This window comes from Vicia villosa, linkage group LG5 (genome assembly GCF_029867415.1).
Source record: "Vicia villosa cultivar HV-30 ecotype Madison, WI linkage group LG5, Vvil1.0, whole genome shotgun sequence".
Lineage (NCBI taxonomy): Eukaryota > Viridiplantae > Streptophyta > Magnoliopsida > Fabales > Fabaceae > Vicia > Vicia villosa.
In genome coordinates this window covers 129,982,817-130,010,042 of record NC_081184.1, presented here as the reverse complement: position 1 = coordinate 130,010,042, position 27,226 = coordinate 129,982,817, and the positions used below count along the sequence as shown (strand labels likewise).

The following is a 27,226-nucleotide window of genomic DNA, read 5'->3' as shown; positions in this document are numbered from 1 at the left end:
CAACTTGGGGCCGCCCTAGGAAAGGGCGACGATGCGAGGTCGCCTGAAAGGAGGTACCGCCTCGCCCATGCGTTTTCCTCGCCTCTGGGGAGGAAATTGGGATAAGATGTCTCTTGGATAGTGGGAAAGTCAAGATAGTTACTGACTCATATATCCCTTAGAAACAGTAATTCAACTGTGTGCATTTTCACTAGGTGGGCGACGACCTTTTCCACGATATCCCAAGGAATATGGAATTCCTATAAATACCTTAAAGGAGAAAAGCACAACTCTAAAGTAACACATACTTACACACATTCAAAATCCACTCGGAGAGCATTATGCTTTGAGTAAACCTAACAACATCATCCTAATTGCCAGCCTGCGACCTAGCTGTTCCGGTCAAGAGTAGGGCCTCTCACCTCACATAAGTTGGTCCCCTAAACAACCTCAAAAATAAAAGTACAAGGATACTCACCGCCGTGAGATAGCCCTCACCCTCAAACGTGCATTATAACTACTAGGGCACCCGAGTCTTCCCGCCCTTGCAGGGAGAACACGCACTCAGTTGTACTCTTTTGGACAGTACAGTAGCGCCCACCGTGGGGCCCCGATAAAACTAACATGGGTCACGTCTTTAACTCATACCCTTTCATCCTCATTTTCAAAAGATGATTGACATGGTCTCAAGTAACACCCTAATTTTCGACTCGACATAAAATAAGTTAATTTAATAAATAACTTAAACAATTAGAGTGTCATATATTCAACAACCATAGAATAACCAATCCAATATATTTTCAATTACACACTGGAAAAACAAATAAGTTTTGACATAAAGGTCTCATTAATCGCAAAATAACAAAGTTAGTTTAACAACTCCAAAATGACATAAAACATATAAAAAGAAAACTAGAATAGTTTGTCCCCAATGTTACATATCAGAGTGACTCCACTAAAAACCCGAATGATAACGTTACTAAGGAAGCCTCAAAATTTTCTTCTAACTTAAGTAGTTACTCCTTAACCTAGTCGTTTGTACCCAAAGGAGCATAGACAATACAACAATCATGATTTCATTATCAATAATCATCTCAACATCAATATCAACATCCTTCCTCATGGGGTAATCATTAATTCATTCAATCACAACAATAACAAATGATTTCATCGTCACTAACCATCAAATAGTGTTACACAACAAGTAACACAACATAATCCCATCAATAAAGTACACATTCAACATCTGGGGACAATAAATAGAATAGTCATCTGTGTTAGCTTTCCAACGCTTCGAACTGTGCCTCAAATGGATTCATGGAACTCAAGTTACGCCCAAAACAAAACTCAATGACATGTCTGGTACTAAACCCAAGGGCATGTATGACCACCCGTAGCAGCTGCTATGGTCCGTAGCGGCTTCCAGGGCCAAAATATTATGTTTTGATTTTTTTTTGCGATTTCCCCCCATTGGAGCACTTCTAGAGGTCTGATTTTGATTCCGTAAAAAGGCAAATGCTCAGAATTTGACATACGATAATTATATAACATTTATACAACAACCAACACAAATTATATTGACCCAACATCAAATAATCATCAATCAATCGTGGAATTAAGGTTATGTTCAAGGCACCAAATTCACAACAATGGTGTACATACAATTCAGATTCACATACAATCAATATGCATAAAATTTAGCAACATACCAAATACAAATTATCACATCAAACATCATAATTATCATGAATTAATAATAATCATACACAAACTCATAAAGCCTATCAATAGAGAAAACATCCTAGAGGAGGTGGAGGATCCCTCTCTACCCCTTCACGGAATACACCCAATATTCAAGTAATTTCTCCCCCTTACCTGAATTTTCAGAAATACTCAAGCTCTAGCTATGGTGATCTCGTTCTCTCTTAAGCACTTGGTCTTCTATTTCTTCTTGCCTCTTTTCTCTAACTCTTCCAAATTTCTACGTATTATAATATTTTGGCTCCCCTCACTATTTATTTAAGCTAATATTGTTTCTACTAATTCTACAGTTTATCCTTAACTTTCTCTATTTTCACCACTCCCCCATATATTTCTTAAACTTTAATTTCCACTCAAAACTCTCTATTTCATTTATTTTCTATTTGATTAATCAATATTCTGCTATTTAAATCAAATAAAAATCCACTAATCCCAATAAACCCCAAAAATCATATAATTCACATAACATGTATTCTTCAACAAAATAATTAACTAAAAACATATAAAATACTCAATTAATAAAATAAAATGCAGCTTAATTCAATTAATTATTTAATTGAATTCGAGGTAATACATCCCACATCACACAACATGCACCATCGCCTTAAGTATCTCCTTGAAGGGCCTCTTCAAGGCTGCTCAACAAAGATACGTAATGCAAGTGCTCGTTACGAACATCACATCCGCTGGTTTTCCTAAGAACACTATATGCGCAACCGAGACAGGCATTGTTTTCTCCGAAGAAGATTCCCTGGGCATCAACCCTTACAACTATGATCCCTTAGTCATTGATGCCCATCACAACAACTGGGATATCAGGCGCATCCTGATAAACCTAGGAAGCTCAACCGATATCTTGATCTAGGATACTTTCCAAAAGCTACAACTCCATCTGGACGATATACAGAGTTTCACAGGATCCCTAACAGGATGATCGGAGGAACGTATACAAATAACGGGCTACGTAGCCCTGAAAACCACCTGCGGCGAGGGAGCTAACGCCAAAACCATCAACGTCAGGTACCTCATCGTGGATGTTGTGTCACATTACAACATCATCATCGGGCGCCTGATCATCAACGCCCTATCAGAAGTTGTGTCCACCCAATATTTAACCTTGAAATATCCGCTCCTAGATGGCTGACTGGGTACCATCCGAGGTGATGATCAAGCAGCTCGCGAGTGTTATCTGAGCAGCCTGGAGCCAGCCATAGAAAAGCTCTCACTTGTTGATACTCTTTCTTTCGAAGTTCAAAATATTGACTTTGAGGGTTAGGATCCCAGATTGGTCGCAGAGGCCGAGCAATTGACGCTCATAGAAAACCTGAAGGAAATTGAAATAGGATCCACCAAGTCACAAAGATAGGCACCTTCTTGTCTTTAGGGGAGGAGCGGGAACTAGTACATTGACTTAAAGCAAACATCAATCTTTTTGCCTAAGCCCCCATAGACATGCCTGGGATAGACACCAAAGTCGTGAGCCATCGCCTTGCCATCCATCCATCTGCCAGGACAGTGGCACGAAAGAAGTGGAACGTTGACGAGGAAATGCTTGATGAAGAAGTAGAAAAATTATCCAGTGTGGGTTCATCACGGAGACGAAGTACCCCACCTGGCTGGCCAATGTGGTCCTGGTACAAAAGGCTAACAAAAAAAATGGTGAATATGCACGGACTTCACAGATCTGAATGCCGCTTGTCCCAAAGATCCTTACCTATTGTTAGATATCCACCACCTCTTTGAGGGATCCTCGGGTTACCATGTGATGAGTTTCATGGACGCCTACTCAAGGTACAACCAAATCAAGATAGATCCCCTGGATTACCCTAAAACCGCCTTCGTGTCAAATCATGGCAACTACTACTTCAACATCATGCATATTTGCCTCAAAAACGTTGGCACCACATACCAGCGACTCATGCACGCTATCTTTTCTTATCGAATCAGGAGGAACCTTGAAGTATATGTTGATGAGATGATCATTTTCTACCTGACGATAGATTGAAAGAATACCGTTATAATTTTATGAATAAGCCTGTTGAACCTTAATATTATGTTAATGTGTCCTTTGAATTTGTGTTGAAAGATAAATTTTTGAAACCCTTTGCTGATAATGGTTTGTTGAGTTTTATTGGATTAAACATGAAATTTAATTCTAATCACATTAAATTTTTCTGCAGTAACCTTGTGAGGACTCCTACTAGAATTGAGATCAGGTTTAAGAATAAATTGATTTAGTTTGAGTACAATGATTTTTCTAAGCATTCTGGTATGAAACCTTCTGATAATCTTGTGTCTGGTGCTAAGATGAACGACTTTAAAAAAGTGCAATTTATGTTATTCACCCTATTGCTATGTATATCTTGATATATCCTTCAAAATGTGTATTTGTGTTAATTCTCACATGCAATTTGTATGATGTGTGTGCTTGTGATTCACTTTTATACTTTATATTATGGCTTTTGTGTTGTTTTGGTTTCAAGTTTGAGGTTATCATTTTCTCTCCTTTTTTATATTTGATAAGGGGGGAGAAGTGGTCGATATATTATTGATATTTACGTGCATTAAGTGTTTAATACATGGGAGCTTTACAGCTTGTACAACTCAAAAGAAGTAGTTACGCTAAGTTACCAGATTCTTTATGATCAATAAAATTCGAAATACTCTGGTTATTTTATCAACAATAATTTCATCAACAATAATCTCACATGTTTTCCAAGCATCAAAAAGGGGGAGACTAAAAGCACAAAGTATCTTGTGGTATCTTTTATGTGCTTTAAGTATTTGTGTTTTGATGTTTATGCCAATTTGATTATAAATTAATAATCTTGCGTATTTGTAATTTGTATAATATTATATTTGTGTGATTGTACACTCTTTATCATTTAAATTCATGTGTAATTGATTCAACTATTATCATTAGATTGTACCAGTTAGAATCCTCCACATTTCAATCATGATATTCTCTTGATTCCGGATTGTCATTTCCTTTTTGAGCCCATGTAATTACTATTTTGTCATTTTCACAAGCGTAGCTTGAATCACAAGTTAGAAACTTTTAAATTTGGATGTTTTAGTATTTGATTCGAACCATATGTTATTTCTGATTCGAATTACTCACCTTTGAAAAGTGGAAATAGTTTCTAGACAGAATTTTTCAAATCACATTTTCTTCCTGATTCGAATCACCACCTCACTTTATTCGAATCATGTGTTGTCCTTGATTTAAATAGTGAGCTTAGAAAATAACTCATTAGGCATGCCCAGGTTGATTCGAATCATAAATCCTTCTTGATTCAAATCACGTGTTAAAAATTCCAATTTTTCACCTCTTATTTAAATAGTTGTTTCTTTTGGTGAAAGTAATAAGTGTGAAACCTACGGTAACACCGATAGAGACACAATGTGATTTAGTCTTCTATTATTTGTGTGTCCATCCATATTATCTTGATTCTTTCTCTTCTTCACTATTACAACTTCTTTATCATAATTTCATGATAGAATTTATTCTTTTTGTTATATCTTGTTCTTGTGCAATTTGTTGTTGTGTTTGGGTGATTTGGAGAGGGGTTGATTATTCTTTAATGTGTTAATGGTCAATCAATTTTTGGATAACAAGCAACCCAATACCCATTCATTTAGAAACTTGAGAGAACCTTGTGTGTGTTCTTAATTCAACCTTATCTAACACACTTGACTAACACCTTGTGTTTGTAGATTGTTGTGAGATACTCTGGCACTGCTCATCATCTTCCTCCTTAATCTTGTTCCCATATTGAGGACCTTCATCTCTAAAGATTGAGTATTGAGGGAGACTGGTGGCATATTAGGGTTACTAATGTTTTTGTGTGAATTTTTCTATTTGTAACCGGTGCAGGCATCGTTTCTTAAGTGCAGTTTGGTGTTCATTGTTATTCACCAAGAATAGAGTTTCTATTATACTCCTAGGAAGACTTTGATGAGATCAAGTATCAATTGTACGTAAGGAGGGGGTGGAAGTTATCCATTCTTGGTGGAGTTGGAGAAAGATTGTTCATAGACAAAGTTGGGAGTTGTCTATTAACGCTTGGTTACGACAATCGCTCAGACAAGACATCGGTGAAATCGGGTGAATTTCCACATACAAATACTTGGAGAAGAATTATTGTGTGTAGTGAGGTTACTGGATCAAGATCCTTATGTGATCTTGACTTTTGTTAGCAATTTGTAGTGTTTGCATCAGCAGAGAGAATTATGGTATGATAGTTTGTTATAATCAAAATGTTGTAATCAAACTTATCAAAATAGTGGAAGATCATGATTATTTCCCTATGGTTTTAACATCATTGAAGAGTGGAGTATGCAATGTGAGGACGATAAGCGAACTACTATATATTTTTTGTGTATCTCTTCTTCTTCCCTTGCCTCTTTTATTTTTCAAGCATTAACTACCATGCGATTGCATCGTTCCATGCTTGCATTAATTGTGTACCACATAAGTTAGACTTTTCTTATAACGATTTAATATATAAGTGTAAGTCTGTAGTGTATCAATAGAAGTATCATGAGTTCAATTATGTCTTATTAGAATCTATGTGCTATAAGTTTTGAAATAGCTTAGTTGAAAAGCTACTTATGTAGTCTTGTGATTGATTTGCATTCGAAGTAATCAAATGCATATAGAACATCATGTATTATTTCATATGAATTATTTCATTGAGATGCTTTCAAACTTTCTCGTTTTGTATTATAATTCCGCACTTTTGTATAAAATCTCTAATTTTGTACATGGGACCTAAAATTGTTTTTGAAAAAATATAAAAAGGAATTGATATATTCTCACCCAACATATGTGTTTCCTAGATGTCGATGTATCATGGATCTTCTACAGACGGGTATAGACAGAGGAGTCTGTTGCACCCCAATTTTTGACCTCTGAGATCCCATCATTTTTCTAAGTATCATGATCATTATCATTATCATTTATCATCATGCATATTTTTATTTACTAACAAAAAATAAAAAGAAAAAAGTTTGTTGCTTGTGTGTTAAAAAGACAGGAGAATGATCAAGAGAAAGCTGAAGAATTCAGGGTTTTGAGGCCCACAAGAGGTTCAACATTCTCTCAAGATTCAAAGGTTCCTTCAATCAATATTCAAGTCCAAGGATGGCTCAGTTTAAGGCAGACAACTCTCAAGATCGCCAGAAGCGCCAAATTAGGGTTTTTGTTTTTTTTCCAGGAGAACGAGTTTTTGAGACCTCAAATGGATTTCATGGATCTTCATATGTCTCAAAGTACCACCAGACAAATTTTCAAACTTCAATTCGCTCGGACGCACAGTCAACAGCTCAAACAGTCAACAGACGACCAGTTTGACCAAAAAGTCAACAGACAGTCAAAAATGCAATTTTTTGTCAACATCCATATTTTGTCAAAAGATTCATCATGTGATCAATGGTTGATCATAATTCATCAAGAAAAGTTCAGAAATCGACAAAACTCAAAATTGCAAAATTAGAGTTTTTTACCTAAAAGTCAACTGAACTTTGACCGACCATAACTCTCTCATAATTTATCAGAAAAATTACAACCAAAGCTCATCCTCAAGGAAATTCAATTCTCTACAACTTTGATGTTGGGACCAAGGTCAAGAAATGCTTCCGCCTAAGAGATATAAGCCAAAACATTACGGGTCATTTTGAAAGTCAACAAAAAGCAGTTTTTTGTCAAAGCCCATATCATCAAAATAACTTCTCCAAATGCAAAAACGCTTCCAAAGTGGCTTGTAGAGGACATCTTGGGCTTTCCAAAAAGTTAAAGAACACTTTCATAGGATCAAAATTGAGGGAGATATGCCTTGATGAAGTTGACCTTTTTTGGAAGAATGCATGAAACAAGTAATGACCAAAATTTGATTTTTTTCAAAAAGGCCAATTCTTTTGTGATTCAATCTTGATTCTCATATGTTTAAAGGGCATCCACGACCCATACATCATTCATGACATTTTTATTTCATTTTAATTAAATTTTATTCATTTAAAGTTTAATTAAAGTGAGATAATTCAAAGATATTATCAAAGATGCTTATGGTTGCCAATCAAGACCAATTCAAGATGCTTAAATATATTATTGCAAGATTGAAGAGAATAATACTTGAGTGTTTTAACCATGGTTAAGAAATACACTCATTGAAAATATTCCATTATCATATTTTTTCCACAAAATCAATCATGACAATTTCCACTTGCAAGGCTTCCAAGATCAAACTCTTTGCCTATAAATAGAACTTCATTTTCTTCATTCAAGAAGGAGGAGAAAAAGGGAGAAACAAGAGGAGAGCACAACAACAAACACCAAAGCCATAGCATAAGTTTTATATTTTCCAAAAGTTTCAATAAACTTGTAAAAATCAAGGCTCATTCAAATAGCCACTTTCAATCAATTTCAATCACTCTTTTCCACTCTTGGAACATCATAGAGTAAGTACAATGTAATTTTTAATATGTAGTAGTGTTAGGAGTTCATGAATTAAAAACTCCATATTTATGCATATTTTCAATTTCTCAAAAAAAAAAATGTTTTAATTTTAGTTTTAAGTTGATAAAATGTTCATTTAATTTTTAACATAAAAATATTTTATTTCTTTTCATAATTAATTTATATTGCTTAATTAATTAGTAATTATGTAAATATTGCTTTTTAATTATTTTTAACCAATCAAAAAACTCCAAAAATATTTTCCTTTTAGATTTAGGTTTATATTTTTTATAATCTAATTTTTGACATATAAAATAATATTTTTCTTGTTAAGTTTAATTATTTGTATAATTATTTGTTTAATTAGCTTGTTAATTAACTTAAAATCAATTCCAAAAAAAATCACAAAAAGAATGAGTTAAGTTTAATTTGTTTTATATTTATTTTTGTATATTATTTAATATTATTTATTATATTTTTCCTTTGTCCCGAATCAGAATAAAAGATCAAATATGGCAGAGATTGTATGCAGTTGATTTAAGACTTTTTTTGGAAATTTATCGTGTAGTCGCTATGATTCTATCAAGCTTCTGATAAATTTTCATTAACTTTAAATCCGAGATCATCATTCACTCACCATCGATCTTCACTAACATCGTGAATATACTTGACTAGCTTCAAGATGATTCACGTGCTAACATACTAACAATTGACTTTAATTTCCGCATTTTATTATATTGTCCTTTATATTTCTTGCTTTATGTTTTATTTTATTATTTATTATTTATGTTTCTGTTATTTTTTCTTTGTCCATTTGGACATATTATTTATATTTCTGTTATTTTTTCTTTGTCCATTTGGACATATTATTTATGTTTCTGTTATTTTTTCTTTGTCCATTTGGACATATTATTTATATTTATGTTATTTTTTCTTTGTCCACTTGGACATATTATTTATATTTATGTTATTTTTCCTTTGTCCATTTGGACATATTATTTATGTTTCTGTTATTTTTTCTTTGTCCATTTGGACATATTATTTATGTTTCTGTTATTTTTTCTTTGTCCATTTGGACATTATTTATATTTCTGCTATTTTTTCTTTGTCCATTTGGACATATTATTTATGTTTCTGCTATTTTTTCTTTGTCCATTTGGACGTATTATTTATATTTCTGCTATTTTTTCTTTGTCCACTTGGACATATTATTTATGTTTCCGCTATTTTCTCTTTGTCCATTTGGACGTTTATATTCCGCTATTTTCTCTTTGTCCATTTGGACGCTATGTTTATGTTTCCGCTATTTTCTTTTTGTCCACTTGGACCATACTTTACTTTTATGCTAAAACACTAATAAACAACAAAAAACTAAAAAAAACGCTTAAGGTTCTCTCTTGGACTACTGGTTACTATCCCTAGCATTTTGGAGATTCGGACTTATGGACTTAGTGCCTCTGGATCCTTATTCTGTTATTACTCTGTGGTTGTTCTGTCTGGCATTGGATTGTTGTCTGTTTGCGTATGCAGGTATTTCCTTGAAAGTCCTTGATGGTTAATTCCAAGGCATTGAGATAAGGATTTTACCCGAAAACAGCCGTTACTCTGCCCGATTTTCATCAAATTTTAATGTGCTTAATGCAAAGTGGTGCTAAAGATAATAAGTTCATCTGGATCCCCAAGTGGTAATGCGTCGGTCAACTGTTGGTTTCTTATTTTGGTCAGACCATTCTCTCCTTAAACTTTTATTTTAAGCACTAGGATAGCCTCTTCATCTCCTCCCACTTCTTAAATTTTCAAAATCTTCTCCCTTTTTCCAAAATCTTCTTATGTTTGTAAAACCTCTTTTAAAAATATTTTCTTATAAAATACCTTTTGCCCTTAGTGGCTTTTCTTTCAAAATTTAGACACGATTAAATGTTGTAGTGAGTTGTGATACCCCACGATTTTGAGATTGATTGATATAATGGAATCTTTTCCACGTGAGAGAGATAGTGTCATACTCGTTGATTTTCATCCGAGTTGGAGCTCTTCTTTCATTTGTGATGCAAAGAATCTATCTGTTCTCATGATCAAGATCAATGGCTGAGTATTTCTCTCCGACGACGATAAAGTGTTTATTCCTTTTAAAAAAAACGTTTTCCCTTTTAAGCGGAACTACATTAGCTCTGACTTCTCCATTGCACCGAGGAGGTATGTAGGCACAAGGCTTAATGTCTTGCCGAGCTTATTTTAAAAAATCAAACAAGAGCAAAAGTGATCTAAGCAAAACTAAGAGCCCATGGATAACCATGGATACAAAGGGTGCTTAAAACCTTCCCTTTGTATAACCAACCCCCCGAACCCAAAATCTGTCAAAAGGTCTTTCCTGTTCTTTTATGCCTTTCCTTTTTTGGATAAAATAAAAGTCGGTGGCGACTCTTGCAAAAATAAAAATATAAAAAATAATCAAAAAAAAAAGAGAGAGCAAGGAGTCAGTTCGCCTCAAAAAACCGAGTGACAGAGTCTTTTCGGGAGATTTTGAGAGAAGGGGCATTGTGGATGTCATCCTTGTATAGGTGTTTTTGCTCATTTTTTGGGATTATCAAACTCTCTCATCTCCGAACTCTCGGGTGACAATGCTGTCAATATGGGCTACCCGACCCTAAACGGGCCGACCCTGGTGGGCCATGGGCTTTTCAGGGCTGGGCCAAAAAGGCTCAGTGTAATATGGGCTCGAGATTTACTACCCGAGTCTGGCCCTAGATGGGCTTCGGGCTACCCGGCCCTAAATGGGCTTTTTTATTTTAAAAAAATTAAAATAAAAACTCCATAATATTTATTATAAATAAAATTTTAAATTATGTTATTTTAAACATAATACATTTTAAGTACTATATTATCTCTTATAAATACTATAATGTGTTTTTAAATACAATATATGTCTAAATTGTATAAAATAATACTTGAATATTTATTATAAGAGAAAAACTAATATAATGTGATGAAAAATGTTGATTATATTAATGTATAATATTTAAAAGAGAAAGATTGAATAAAATAGAGATAAAATTTAGTGAAGTGAGAAAAATAGATATGCTATTTTGTAGTAAGATAATATAAATATTAATATATTTTTTTAAAATTTATAATTATACGGGCTTAATGGGCTACCCACAGCCCATATGGACTAGTCCTAATGGGTAGCGTGCTTTTCAGGGTTGGGCTAAAAAGCCCTGAAAAATATGGGCTCTAATTTTAAGGCCCAAGCCCTATGATTTTTCAGGCTTGGCAAGCCGGCCCATATGGGCTAGCCCATTTTGACAGCTCTAGGTGTCATGTTGACAATTGAGTTCGCCAATGAGAAGGGTTGACATAACTTTTGATTGGAGACTGATTCGACTGCGGTGGTTCACGCGTTCAAATCACCCTTTTTGGTTCCTTGACATATTCACAATAGATGGTTAAATTGTGTGAATTTAACCTCGAATATGTTGTTTGTTGTCTCTCATATTATTAGAGAAGAAAATAGTTGTGCAGATTCCCTTGCTAACCTTGATCTTACTATTACTGATTCAATTTTCTTTAGTTCTATTCCGTTCTTTTTTAGAGGAGATTATGTGAAGAATAGTCTATATTTACCTTTCTTCATATTCACTTTTTGTTGAGAGGGTATTGGCCTAGTCCCCTCTCTTTTGTATCAAGTTTCTTTTTTATATATAATCTCATTAAAAAAAATAAAGTGTTTTTTTAACTATTCTATCACATGAATAATTGTAAATAATATAATTTTATACAAAGTAAACTTTTAAGGTATTCAAATAACATTCCATGAATAAGTCGTGTGGAACTATAGAGAGTGATGTGAATTTCAAAAGTAAAGGAATATAAAATAAGGGAGAGATATGCGTCGGTGACAATAGTCTAATAAGGCATATAATCAATTGCCAGCCAGCCATATCTAACTATGACATGGAGGAATACTATTATTACAATCTAGCTATTATGGCACTACTGTTCTCAATTTTTAATGTTTCGCCTCAGAATGTTTAATTTGAAAAAAAGTAAGACTGAAACTCTGAAAGTATATTTGTATAAACTTGGATCCAGTAGATCAACAAATAAAACTGTTAGGCAATGCCTGTGTTCTCACTTCTCAGTGTGGAAGCTGGTTCACAACCTGTGGCGCGACCAAGATGAAGATTATCCTAAGCCAACCTAATTAGAGCATATAGAGTAAGGGAAGATTGTGCTTGAATTTCATGGCCATTCACTTTCTTTCTCAAAAACTTGTGATTGTTCAACATAAATGCTAGAAGTTCAATGATCAAAAAAGAAATAAAGAAGAATAAAAAAATGCTAACAAGATATTGGATGAATGAATTACTACAAACAACATTGACAAAAAAAATCAACTGTAACTAAATTCAACATGAACCTTCACAATCTACAGCTTCAATATCTAGACCCAGTTGTGGTAAATATTGAAGTCAAGGCTCTGAGCTCTATATATACAGGTACCAATTAAAACAATCCATTCCCTGAAATTGTATAAAATAGTGACATTATTTTAGATGTATGTTATAGCTACCGTGAATTCATAGCTGTCAATATAAACACCATTATCTGAATTGCAGAGTTTCAAGGAGGACTTGAGTTATCATGGACGCTTTTGATCCAACAATATTAAAGGATGACACATATGGGACCACAACAGAGCCCTCACAAAAAAAACATGACTGGTCCCTAAAGGAATCCACATCATGAACCTTGCTTCTGGCATGACTGGCACAAGTTTTTTTCTTGCAACCATAATATTTAATTTTACACTTAACTTAAATGCTACCTGTTTTTACCAAAACAAGAAAATTTACCGAGTTGCAGAAAGAGAAAACAATAGTTTAGAGAAATTACCAGAGCAAAAAAATTGTGTTCATCTGTCATGGTGATTGGTGAAGTATATTAGTGTTGAATCATTTTTTCAAAAATGGTTTCTGGCATACAAGTAACCGCTGGTCACTGCCATTCTGAAGATCGATTATCCTTGCTTCCCAGCGTACTTGAGTTGCAAGCGTGCGTACCATTTCAATTGTTCCCACTGAGTCAGAAAGAATGACCCATCCCTACAAAAATAATGATATGTAATTAAAAATTAGGCTTCATAGACCTTTTACATTACATGGAAATCGACAACTACTCGTTCTAAAAAAGCACAGAAATTCAACATTATATTTTATATGGGAATCACAACAACTAATGAGCCAGCTTCATTAGAGTCAGCTGGCTTGTAATCATCTGCCCAGATGAGATCATCCTTTATGGAGGTTGTGCCAAAAAAAAGGTTAGAAAGGACGAGGACGGAAAGTACCAGATTATGTTCTGCTAAATCTTAAGAAAAATCAATGATGAATCTTTAAAGCACAATTATGAAAAGGAATACAAACACCATGATACCTCTGGTCGTAGTATCCTATCCATCTCCAAGAATAAGTCTAACATACTGCACCGTTCTGAAAGGAACTGTGACAGAAGTCCATTTGCATGAAGCATATCATATGTCCGCGGGTAGGTGGGGAAAGGTTCGCACCTGAAGATCAATAAATCAATAGTTAGAAACAAAACAACTAGCTCGAAGTTCATACAAGTTAACATTATTTTACGAAGAGCTTTGTCAATGAATTCCAAAGAAAAGAGAATTTAGAGATGGAACTGCAAAACTGGGGAAGATTTTCTTTAGAATTGGATTTTGCACTAAACTAGGTGGAGTTCAATCCAAGAAATCAGGTGAATATTACATTTAGCTTCAAATTCATTCTCAAAAGGAAAACAAACTTAAGAAAGCTAAGGGTGATTTGAATAAAAGAAACATAATATGTGATACTGAAATTTCGGCACCATTTATGTAGTATGTTTATTAAAGGAAACTATTGACATATTGATGAAACTAACGAGTTTTGCATTAAATGTCATATATAATTTACAAAACAAGAAACTTCTAGGGAATTATTTTGCACACATTTAAGTAAACACTGCCAAACCATTTTCAGCAATAAAATAATCACGAACATCAGTATCTTTTGAAGTAAATTTCTAAATTTAATGTTACTTTTCCAACTAGAATACACTACTGTTCAGTTTGTCATAAGCATTGCCAATGATGATGTAAGAGAAATACATTTATCAGGCTTTAGTGGTATTATCAGTTTATCACCCTTGGCCAAAGTAATCTTAGATCCAGTCAACTTTTAAATCATAAAGAAACTTTGTCTAGATCATAAGCAAATAGCAACTTACCAGTCATGCATAACACCTGTAAAACCTCTATCTAGTATGAGAGGAAGTGCATTAAAAGCCCTGGCAGGAACAACATTCATGACCCACACTGACTTTTTCGCCTCCAGCAATGCAGCATTCAAACCCCCATAATTAGAACTCATGTCCATAACATTCCGAATCATATTATATGGAGGCAGTGGATCTTCATCTCCAGGTCTCTTTGGATGGTCAGAGAAAATTAGTGGTGTAAGCAGGGACCAATAATTACTAACAGCTGATCTCCAGAAATGCATGTCTTCATAAAAGTCTTCAGGATGAACTCCTGCAATAATTCAGGGAATTTATGAAAAGGAAAAGCAAAACAAAATGGGGAAAAAATATCAGAGAAGGAAGAGGATGTAAATTGTAAGCAGGAAGCTTCTAAAAATAATACTTTCCATGAATTTCAAGCTCAGCTGAACTCAATTCAGAATCAAAGGATCTGTTCTGTATTGCAATCCAGCGCTTGCTAGATGTCCCACTTATACATGATACAAGAGGCTTATAGTATGGTTGAGTATCATCCCCTTCTTTACATAGTTGAATAGCCTGCTGCTTGCTGCAATAAAGAAACAAATATCACAGAAAAGCTAGAGGTTATATTATTGTAGTCAATGATCAACGGAGAAAGACAATATCATAACTAGCAGTAGATGATACTCCTAGTCATCTCAAATAAACAGTCTACTGATAATCAATATTTACCATTTAATATCACCTACGCTAATACAAATATCCTTACCGTGATTCATAGCAATTCAGGTCAGCAGTCTTCTGCCAGACGAAAGTCTCGTCTTGCTGGGCTAGGAGCGTCCAACATAGTTGCTGGGTCAGCTCTTCCAATGGGTTCAACGTGATTCTCTTTTTCTCCCGCGATGAACCCGGTAGCTTGCTTGCAGGTGATGTTAAAACGAAATATCCACCAGGTTTAAGAACACGGTCAACTTCTATGAGGAACATTCCATCTATAGGATAAAGTCAATATTAGAGACCAAAGTATAGCATTTAATACAAAAGCTAAACAATATTAAGTATGTTATAGAAAAGTCATGAAAGGGTGAAAAAAGGAAATGGCAGTGATATAGAGTGAATGGTAGAAAATGGGGCAGCATCACTGATTCATTGTTATAGAAACATTTGTACATCTGTCTAAATCATCAATTTGATTGGTCAAACACAAATTAATTAAAAAAGAACACATTTGATCTAATAAATCCAAACATATTTATACTATAAGCAAGATATTAATAAATACATACACCCTACACCATTTTCTATCTTATTTGTCATCAAATACAAGTTTTGAGAAATACTACAACTTGAATTTAAAATATAAATTTACAAAATATGACATATGAATCTGTTTGTATGTAAGAGACTATACTGATAAAGAGGATTGAGCTTTATGAAGTCTATAAGGAAATTCATTCAGCTAAGAATGAAAGAGTAATGCTCATAACTATAAAATTACCCTTTTCATCCCAAATGATGCCACATTGAGCACAGTGAATCATGTCAAATGATAATGATGGATACGGAAGCTGTCTTGCAATGAAGTTGCCAATCATGGCAGGAAGGCCTCTCTCAAGCGACAATTGAACTTGGCTGCCAGTTGCCTCATATCCCGCAACACAAACCGCCATTATGTTAAGTGACAACAAATGAGCTCCAAAGCTACCAAATCCACAATCAATGTCCAGCGTTGTTCGAACCTGTTATATTATGAGCTAAATATATCAGTCACGTATATTATGCAACCTAAATCAAGAAGAGAATATAGGTAGCTTAACAGCATAATATTCCTTATTGTACTCTATTATGCACAAACCCTGTCCTCGTAAAACACTAAGAATCCCCAAAAAAACAACAATTGGTCGAATATGGTGAATGGAAGACTTACACCAGCCCGATGAAGCTCTGTATCACTTCCTAGCCCTATCATCTCAGCAATTTGGCGAGAGTAATCCTTCACGCCATCAAAGATCATACCATCCTCTGAGTGAAAGGCAATTTGATTCTCTTCTAGTAGCATCAACCTAGATAAATCATAGCAACAATTTTAGGAATCACAGCCCAGAAAGAACCGATACAAACTACACTTTCATTCAAGCAGTCTATCATCCAAAATTAAAAACCATTCAATCAATCAATCAATAGTTACAGCTTACAAGGGATACAACTTACAAATTGTGGTGACAATTTCTCACAAATTTACTAATTACAATGGAACTAAGACTGACAAGATTTATTTATATCCAAAGCAAGTAAGTACCTTTTGGTCATACTTCCAGACGAAAGAAATTGATCTTTGGTTATCTTCACATTCCCACTCCATATAATATCCCTGCCACTAGGCCAACGCAACGGAATTTTATATTCCTTGGGAGGACGAACCAAACATTGATCTTCTTCCTTCAACACTTGGCAGTGCCGATCCAGCTCCTCCCCCTGCTCAAATCCCGACGCCAAATTAGCAGTAACATTATGGCATGGCACGAAATTCTCCCTTTCTTTTCCACAAAGCCCCAACTCCTTTTGCCTCAAACCACCGCTCGAAACAGATTTCAACTCCAAATAATCAACCGCCACCCGCTCTTTTATCCTCCTGTAGTTCGTATAGATAAGAGAAGCCTGCCTCCGCGGCGACGAATCAACCGCATTGGAAGACGACGAACCCAACACTATAATCAAAGCCAGAACACTAACCACGCACAATATCAACCAGTTCACCGGCGGTTTCGGCCCGAAAATCATCCACAATTTATTCGACAAAGAGCTTCTCATGTCCAAAATCGTTGAAACTCCCACCAAATTCAACTTACAGAAAATCAAATTTTCCAAAAATCAAACTAAATCGTATTCATAAACACCATAACCTATCGTAATATCGTGAATCTTATCCACATCTACAAGCATTGAAACAATAATCTGATCCGAAAATCTGAAAACAAAATCCGCGTCTGAATCGCAGAATTCCGGAACAAGATCGAGTAATGCCGATCGAATCAGATCGCCGCCGGCCGAATTGAATTCGAAACCGATCGAAGCTTTTGGAGCGTGAATTGTGAGAGGAAAATGGAGAATTAGGGTTTTTGGTGAGTGAGATTGTTGATTTGGGAAGCAATTTGTGAATGGAGAAGAAGAGCGCTAATTCCGGCTGGGTCCAAACTGTTTGGATTGTTGTTGCTAACTTTACTTCCTTTGCCAGCTTTGTATTTTTATCTCTCTTTCGTTATATATACCTCCATTTCATTATTAAACGGATCCAAAAACACGCAACATTATTTATTTGTAATCTTTTTCTTGGCTTTAAATATTTTTTGTCAAGCATTTATGTGTAATCGTATTTTTAGGCACATTTATGTGTAATCTATTCCTTGCGTATAATCCAGAGTATACATAAGGCAGAGTAAAATATAAAATAAAAGGTATATATACGTGGAATAAACTTTTGGGATTAAACTTGGGATTCGTTTATAAGATTCTATTCATTAATGTTCTCTTAATTCTTAATTACTATAAATACTTTTCCCACTTATATTAAAAAATGATAAAGTAAATTTAATGGGTTTAATTTGCCGGTACTTTGTGTATTAATGTAACTATTTTTTAACGTCTCATATTATAAAATAAAGTAGTACTACTAATAATGAGATAGCAATTTTACATTTGCTGCTTACTATAGGATCGTAAACCAAAGAATTAAGTAAAACAATTTGTATCTTTTTCATCCAAGTTAATTTTTAACAGTGAAGATTTAAAAAACCAAACGAGCTTCCATAAAAAGGAAAAGGTCACATGTTTGAGGAGTTAGCGATCATATATTGGCATTGTTTTTTAAGGTAGGGAGAAAATATCATTGAAAAAGATTAGTCAGTAGAAAATAGTGAGCATAGGAGGGGAGATAGGTAGGATGGGGTTGGTAATGTAGGGGTGTAGTGTGGGAACATTGAAGATAGTTGAGGATAACACTAGGAGTTTGGGATGGCTAATTGGAAGAAAAATTTAAGTTTAATTAAAGATAAAAAGTATTATCTTATGTGTATTCAAGATTATGTGTATTCAAGAGACAAAATTAGAAGTGATGGATGAGTTTTTAGTGGCGATGCTGGGATGATTTAAAGATGGATTTTTTTTTAAGTCCTTAGTCAAAATATCCGGAGACATTCTAACATTATGAAATTTTAATTCGATAGAGGTGAGATCATCAAACAATTTTGACCATGTATTGATTGTTTGCGGCCATTTCAAGAAGGTTGAGCAGATGTTTAATGTGGCTAACGTTTATGCTCCATGTGAGTTTACGGGTAGAAAATCGATATGGGAGAAATTTAGCATTTATATTATTAATTAGAAAAGTCATTTAGAGTGTGGATGTGCAGCAATTTCAATTCATTCGGAATGGAATATGAGAAAATGCGTAAATGTGAATTGCTTATAAATTAGGATATGAGAAACCTCAATAATTTTATTCACGATAATATGTTGGTTGAGTTTCCTATTAAGGGGAGGCGTTTCACTTAGTTTTATGGTGATGAGGTGTCGATGAGTCAGTTAGACATGTTTCTTTTAAGCAGAGAATGATGTTTGTTGTGTCCAAATAGCATACAATATGCCTTAATGTGGGATTTGTCTCGCCGTTGTCTTATATTGTTGAGATGGATGAGGTAATTGGACTCCTAAAGGAAGCTGAGGAGGGAATATTGATCATAGATAATAAGAGAGATATAGATGTACTAATTGCTTCAAAACGAGGGAAAATCCAGTATGTCTTTTCTTGAATTTTTCTATATCCAGATTGTATTGTATAAAGTAGTAGCAAAAGGCCCATGTGTTATGGCTTAAAATAGATATGTGAACTCAAAAAAAATCTCAATATCATGCTGGGCAGGAATATGAGAAATTCCTTACTCAGTTTAAATGCTAGTGGAGCTTAGGTGGATGGTGTCATAAGTGTTCGAGAAGTAGTTTTTAAAAATCTTGAGGATCACTTAAAATTAGTTAATTTAGTCAGATGGAGTACTAAAACTATTCATTTCGTGTTTCTCGTCTCTAGTGAAACATACATGTAGGAAATACCTTTTAGTAAGGAAGAAGAGGTAAGATATCTTATCTGAGATCAAGATAGTTTTAAAAGCCCGAGTCTTAACGAAATTAATTTTGGTTGTTTAAAACAGTTTTGGCCATAAATTAAAGAAGACTTTATGAGGTTTTATTTCTAATTTTATTTGAATGGAAAGTTAGTTAAAGGGTTGAAACTTCATATTTAAAGTGTTAATTCCTAAAGCAGTTAGTCATCAGAACGTGGCCGATTACAAGTCAATCTCTTTAGTTAGATATTTGTATAAGGTATTTGAAGAACTAGTTATAATCAGTTATTGACAAAGTGATTATGAATCTCGATCAAATTTTATAAAAGGAAGAAAAATTGTAGATCGTATACTTGTGCCAATTGAGGTGGTGAATAATGCTAAAGAGTAAAAAAAAATTTGAATTAGTTTAAAGTGAATTTCAAAAAGGTGTATAATTCAATTGAGTGGGGATATTTGAACACATTGATGATCAAAATTGGATTCTCGGTTAAATGGAAAAAGTGGATCATGTAATATTTGAGTTTTGTTTCAGCGTCAGTCGTAGTCCTACAAATGAGTTTGCATTATGAAGGATTTTGCGTCAAAGAGACTATTTTTCTCCATTTTTGTTTCTATTTACAGTTGAAGACCTGAATGTTTTGTTGAAGTCATCAATTGATGATGGTTTGTAGATGTGGTACATCATTGGCAAGGATGGGGGGCTCAGGTTCGAGTTTTGTATTTATAATTTGCATACGATACTTTTTCAATTAGTGAGAAGATCAGAGTTGTGAAGGCAAATTATATTCTTTTTTAACTTATTTCGGGATTGAAAATCAATTTTTATATAAAAAAATTGGTTGGTATTAATACGTGACTAAATCATGTTTGGCATACACAACTCATTATCTTAATTGCAAAGTTGACTAGATTTTTCTTGTCTATATAAGCATTCCAACAAAGATAATCCTCAACATCTTTATAAGTTGAAAATTATATGGCCTAACGAATGGAGTTTGTCTTGTGTTACTTAAATTTATCTTGACTTTGTTACTAATTTATTTTCTTTCCTTCCTCAAGGCTCCTTCGTGTATTATTTCTAGAGAAGTGAGATTTTTATAAAAATTCATTTGATTAAATAAGATAAATTTTGTCTCGATCAGACATTTGGAGGTTTACGTGTTGGAAGGGTAAGTCAGTTTAATTGAACTTTGTTAGTGAAATACAAGTTAAGAATGCTATATGATAAAAAAATGTTATGGTTTGAAGTTTTTTTTTATGCAAAATACAAGATGTAAGAGGTGGAATTTTGAGTGAGCGAGAAAAGCCTCATGGTGATGAAAGAATTTGCTTAGTGTTAGAGAATAAGTTGTTTTAAATTGTAGTGACTAATTTGAAAGAAGATCTTTTAGAGATGTGTGATCGCGACAATTAAAGCTACAATTAAATGGTTACTTGTTTCTCGTGTTCTTCATAATAAGTGTTTTATCACGCTAATCAAATTTATATGTTTGATGCACACATATATCATTATTTTATCGTTTTAAGTGTTTAATACACATTTATTAATGACATTATATAAATTATATTATATTTAAATTAAAAAGCCATCGCTCAAAATTAATTATACATTTTAAAAGTTATTTTAAATAATTTTTAAATTAAATAAATTAATAAATAATACCTAATAAAATATCATTAATTATCATTAATAATTTTAAGATCTTACTAATAATTTTTAAAATTTACTAATAATTTTATTTTATATATTCAAATTTAGAAAGAATATTATTAATTTATAACTAAATATGACTTTTGTCAATTTATTATTTATATTATATTAAATTTGATTTCTATATTTAATTTATATTTGATAAAACAAATCAATAATTTATTTTCTTATTTTATTCTGTTGATTTTTAGCTCAAATTTAGAATATAAATTTTAACTAAAGATACATGACAAATTTTAGTATTAATTAAATATATTTTGATGTCCAATAAAAATTGAAAATTTTAGTATAAATTTTAACTAAAGATGTGATATGATTATCTTGTCTTTTATCCTAAACACCAAACAAGACTTTAGTGTTATGTTAGCAAGTCTTAGTTGAGCACTAACTATGATGTCAAAGACCATGATTTCATTAATCAAAGTATTAAACATCTACCAAATAGAGACAACAGTTTGTTGCCAGCCATTCATTCAAAAATATAATGCAATAATTCAAGTCTAGTTTCTCAATTCAATTTCAAATATAAACTTTTTGGAAATTTGTTTTTTTGACATGACGTAGTCTATAATTAATACTACCCTGTTTGTGTTTTGGAGTTAGAACTTAGAACTATACAATATACATCTCGTGTTGCAGCAGGCATATCATTTTTATATATTTTTATTATATTAATTAATTCATATGTACAGCTCAAAATTGTACTTATGTGCTGCACGTCAAGCCACTACTGCACAGCATGTTATTACAGACAGACAGATATGATATGACATCGTAGCATTCAAGAAATTCCCAACAAAACAAACATCCATGAACTTAATTATTCTATATTTCGTGTAAGATCAACTGGGTTTAGAATATTTTATTTGAAAATATTTTCTATCCGTATAGAAATAAGGTCATTAATAAATGATAAATTATTATCATTTGTTTAATACGTTTTAAAATATCTTTATATTAGCATTATTTGCATAGATATTATAATCTTTTTAAATTTTCAAAATCAATTTAATTCATATTTGCAAGGACCAATGATATATTTAATATTTAATTAAGAAAAATCATTTGATAATAGAGATAAGGAGTAATAAAGAATGTAAAAATATTATAATATTCATTTTAATCATCAAAATAAATATTAATTTTTATTCTTATAATTATACTATCTTCTAATTTTAATATCTAAGTTAAATATGTTTTTTCTTTTTTTCAATAATTTTTTAATTTAAATTTTAATTTTCATTTAAGATTTTATAAAAAAAAGTGTCATACGTTTTCATCATTTGCAAAATTAGTTTATATTATTAATTTTTGTCTTATTAGACAAACAAAACTCTCACTAGTATGTGTTACATGTACAGGTTTTTTTTTCGTTTTTATTAAATGTTAGACTTAGGTCTATGAATCATCTGATCTGATCCAAACCATTAAATTTCTAAATTCATTAACGTCACATTTTCAGATGCACCACTCTATTCAACCCAACCCACTGACATATTACATTTTTCTCTTCCACCATGTTCACAAACATTCCCTTAAAATGCATGTCTTCTCCTTCCTCCACCATCACTATCCTTCTAACCTTCAACTTGTCAATATAATATTTTCTCTCTCCGTCATATGTTATTCTAAGTCATCAATTCCTCCTATTTGTGGCCTCTTCACCCCTTCTCTATCATGCTTGATAGAGTAAGAAACAGTTGCCCTAATTGAGACATATTACGACAAGTGGTACTCTCTCGGCTATACAATTCTTAAAGTCATCCATTAAAAAATAGTCATTAACATTTTCACTACTCCTTGCATTTTTTTAAACAAAGGCAAGGTCAATATATTAGAACAAAGAAACCAAAACTCCTAAAAAAGAACTCAATGTAAGCTTAAGATTTTCAAGCTTGTTACACAAGAAATCATCCTTAATGTTATCAAGAAGATGACTATACCAATTAAATTTTCTAGAGATCAATCCAATACTAGCAAATTTGTCCGCACACATGTTGTCTTATTTGTAAAAGTGGAAAGCTATGAAATCCAAATGCTTAATATTGTGAAGGAAGTTCAAACCATTGAGATTTGATAGTCCAAGGAGAAATATTCTGATTAGAGAAGGCTTTCACCACCATTAAGGAATTTGTTTCAATCCATACTTTGTTCCAATGATTATCCAAGATTAACTCAATTCTTAAAATCACACCTCTCAATTCAGCTAACAAGGCATTCCCAAGGCCAGTATATGAAGAGAAACTCTACACATGTTTATTTTTCTCATTTATGAATGCCACCACAAGCACAAAATACAAGAATTCTAATAGTTATACCATCAACATTACACTTGATCCATCCTAAAAGGGGAGGCTGTCATAAAATATTAATTGCAACTTTGGACTTAAGAGTGTGAGTGTTGACGTTGAAACTCTAATATCCATCACAAAATGGAAAAATTGAAAACTTTATCAATATGATATTTAACGTCTCAAATCTCTTTTTAGTTTCATTAGTTCGTTCTTTTTTCTCTTGGTTTCGCTTCAAATCAAATGATTTCATTGAACAAGGTCCTTTTCCACCATAAAAAAAAAAACCTTAACCATCTCAACTATTGTAAAACCCTAGATCATAACCATGATCTTAATAATGACTATCTTTATGATGATTCCCAAAAAATGAAGCTAGACGGTGGAATGGTAAAAATGACGAACTTGAAGAAGAAGCACCTTTAAAAAAATTTAGGGATATAGTGATTTCAATTCGTCATGTGATAATCAATATTTAGTTACAATGGATACAAAATTGTACATATGATGTATATTTGTTGAGTTAGAAGAAAAATTAAAGGTAGATACAAAATTGTACATATGATGTATATATTTGTTGAGTTAGAAGAAAAATTAAAGGTAGAGATCAATCTTATATACGATAGAAATGTGAGAATCAATTAATTTTTAAAATTTAGTAAAAATTAAAATTAAAAGATAGTTTAGTTGTACATAGGGGTGGCAAAATGGATGGATTGGATGGATTTGGATTGGATTGTTAATGGATGGATCAAAACAATCCATTAACCCATTAACAATCCACTAAACTTTCTTTTGAAAAATCCAATCCAATCCATCCGCTAAGAGATATAATCCATCCAATCCATCCATTAAGGTATTTCTAATGGATGGATGTCCATCCATCCATAAAAATTAACTTAAATTTTTTTTTTTAATTTTTGATTAATTTTACAAAAACAATTATTTTATGAAACTTTTTTAAAATTCTTTTAATTATAAATTTTTATCTCTATATTTAATTCTAATCAACTAACATCTTGAATAACTTAACTTTTTGATTCACTTTTTAATTCTAACCAATTAACTTCTCCATTAACTAATTCTATCAGAAAAAATTTAAAATTCAATGCACACCATTCAACCTATTTTAACGTGAATATTAAATTAAATAATTTCAATGCATGCGTATCGATTAAGCAATTTTAACGTTAATATTAAATTAAATATAGACAACAAACCACTCTCTACATATTAAATTAAACACACATAGGTACTGTAGTATACAAGTATGAAGTATCTAAAATAGTAAAATTGTTGATAAAGAAACAAGTTATTGGTGTCTTATGTCCTGATCTATACATATTATATTTTGTCCATACTATTTGATTTTATATATATTTTCATGTTTATATCACAAACAAATATTAATTTTTTTCATATTACGATACATGAAAGAAAATCAATGGGGTGAATATTGTGAGAATAAAAAATATTAAGACATACCGTCAAAAAAAATGTTTAGAAATGGTTTAATTTTAAATTTTTTTTAGTAAAAAATTAATTTTATAAATAATAAACTAAAATCCATTGGATTTATAAAATGAGATGGATGGATTGAATCCATCCATGTACTTTCATGGATGGATTAAACCAATCCATTAAACTTGTTTTTTGTTTAATGGATGGATTGGATGGATAAATTATAGGATGGATTGGATGGATATTCTCTTAATGGATTTCATTGCCACCCCTAGTTGTACATATCAAAAACAAATTTAACCTTAAATATTATATATATTTTAATAAAAATATTATTTTCTTTTCTCAATAAATTATGTAAAACAAATTTAACATTAAAAAAATAATTTTTAAAATTTCAACTTAGCTATAAACTAAATATCACAAATCTTAGAGTTGATTAAAATTATATAGGCAATAAAACAATTAATAACTTAAACCTCACTACATTTTTAGAATTTAAGCTCAAAATCCTTAATTTATTAAATAAATGGAAACATATCTAGTACTTCCTTGGAAATGTTTCACTTGTTATTGTAGACACTAGTTGAATACTATAGATTTAGATGCAGAAAATTTCCCCCAAATGGACATGTAGGGTAATCATTAAAGTGGTATAGTTGGTGTGGGCCAAGGCCTAACCTTTTCATTGGCATCTAATCTATATTTGGAGAAAAAAAGCAACTGTCATTGTTTTTTACTCTTGGGGAGCGGTAGGTGGGCGCACTAACATGTACTGCACTGCCCTTTTCTTTTCCTTAATCGTGTTATGGCTTTCTTTCTTGGAATGGAAGTATGGTGCAGAAGTATGTGTCTCAAAACTGAAAGGAAAGAGAAATGATAATATGTAGTTGGGGTTGGTGCTAAAATTAAATACTCACTCTAAAGTTGTCACTAGTGATAGTCTAACTAAACTTGTGGTGTGATATATTTTAAGGAAACGATACTCCCACCACAATGATGATGATCCCTCCACCAGACCCCGTTAGACATGGGAAAGGTAACTACTTTTGCCACTGAATACTTGCTGGATATGTGTGTGGGGCAGGCGTTATAAATAAGTGGAAGTTCAAAACTGATAAGAATTCTTATTCTTAATTCCTCTAGGATGCCCCTAAAAAGTTCTTAAAGTGCTAATTGTATTTTAGTATCTGGATCCTAAACGTGAGTTTAAATATTTTAGATTATAGATTTCAAACATAATTAATATATAATATAGTATAATATAATATAATTTAATATAATTAGAAATTCACACTCGAAAATGTTGCAGAAAGTATCAGAATCATAATCCTTTGCCACCATGAAAATTTCTTTTGTTAGTGTTTTTGGAGGCTAATATTGTCATTACATAATTCAATTTTATCTCTCTGTCCAAATTTTGTGTGACAAATTTTGCCTAGATATAGTGCCTTGCAGTCATATGTGACTACAGAGGATTCAAGTTCAAAGTATCGGGGCAAAAGTAACATTCCAATTTATATTGAATGGGAACCTCCTGAAAACAGCAGATATATTCTAAACATTAATGGTGTTGTTACGAGTAAGTCAAAAGCAGGTAGTGGAGGTCTCATAAGAGATGGCAGAAGAAAATGGATAGGAGGTTACACTAAATTTCTAGGAAGATGGTCTAGTTGTTACGGAATTGTGGGGGTGCTTGAAGGTGTCAGACTTGTCCTAAGCAAAAGAATCCACAGATAGTGATCCAAACGGATTCTAAGGAGGTCTATGAATCAATAGCGAAAGATAATTACTACATGTGAATAGAAAGGAGCTTGCAAAGACAAATTCAAATGGAGCTAAGAAAAGTGGAAGAACACCGTATTATCCATGTGTCCAGAGAGGAGAACAAATGCATGTATCGTCTTGTGAAGATGAGAGTAAACCATAATTTATGAACTTGTTTTCTAGATACTTGTCTTAAGGAGATTCAGAGTTGTTATGTTGCGGATATACTGGGAACCTTTTACAAGAGGATTATTAGTAATTAGTTTTGGGCTTTGGCCCTCCTAGTTAAAAAAAACTCACACTACATTTTTTTATTACTACAAACCCAACAAAATTGTCTATTTATAAGAAATTTTGTTTTCATATAAGAATTAAATTATCAAGAAATTTCACGGCATGCACATCATTTTTA

General features: G+C 32.6%; 1 protein-coding gene across 1 annotated transcript; it reads right to left on the bottom strand.

Annotated features, from left to right (window-relative positions):
• Positions 1–12,522: 12,522 nt before the first annotated feature.
• Positions 12,523–17,740, bottom strand: LOC131602483 (probable methyltransferase PMT5). The gene is made up of 9 exons (XM_058874607.1): positions 16,764–17,740; positions 16,392–16,527; positions 15,963–16,203; positions 15,234–15,456; positions 14,891–15,050; positions 14,471–14,775; positions 13,631–13,763; positions 13,091–13,299; positions 12,523–12,717 (listed from the first exon to the last, which is right to left on the bottom strand). The coding sequence occupies exons 1-8, from the start codon at positions 17,273–17,275 to the stop codon at positions 13,150–13,152; spliced, it is 1,860 nt and encodes a 619-aa protein (XP_058730590.1). The 5' UTR covers positions 17,276–17,740; the 3' UTR covers positions 12,523–12,717; positions 13,091–13,149.
• Between the last annotated feature and the right edge of the window lie 9,486 nt (positions 17,741–27,226).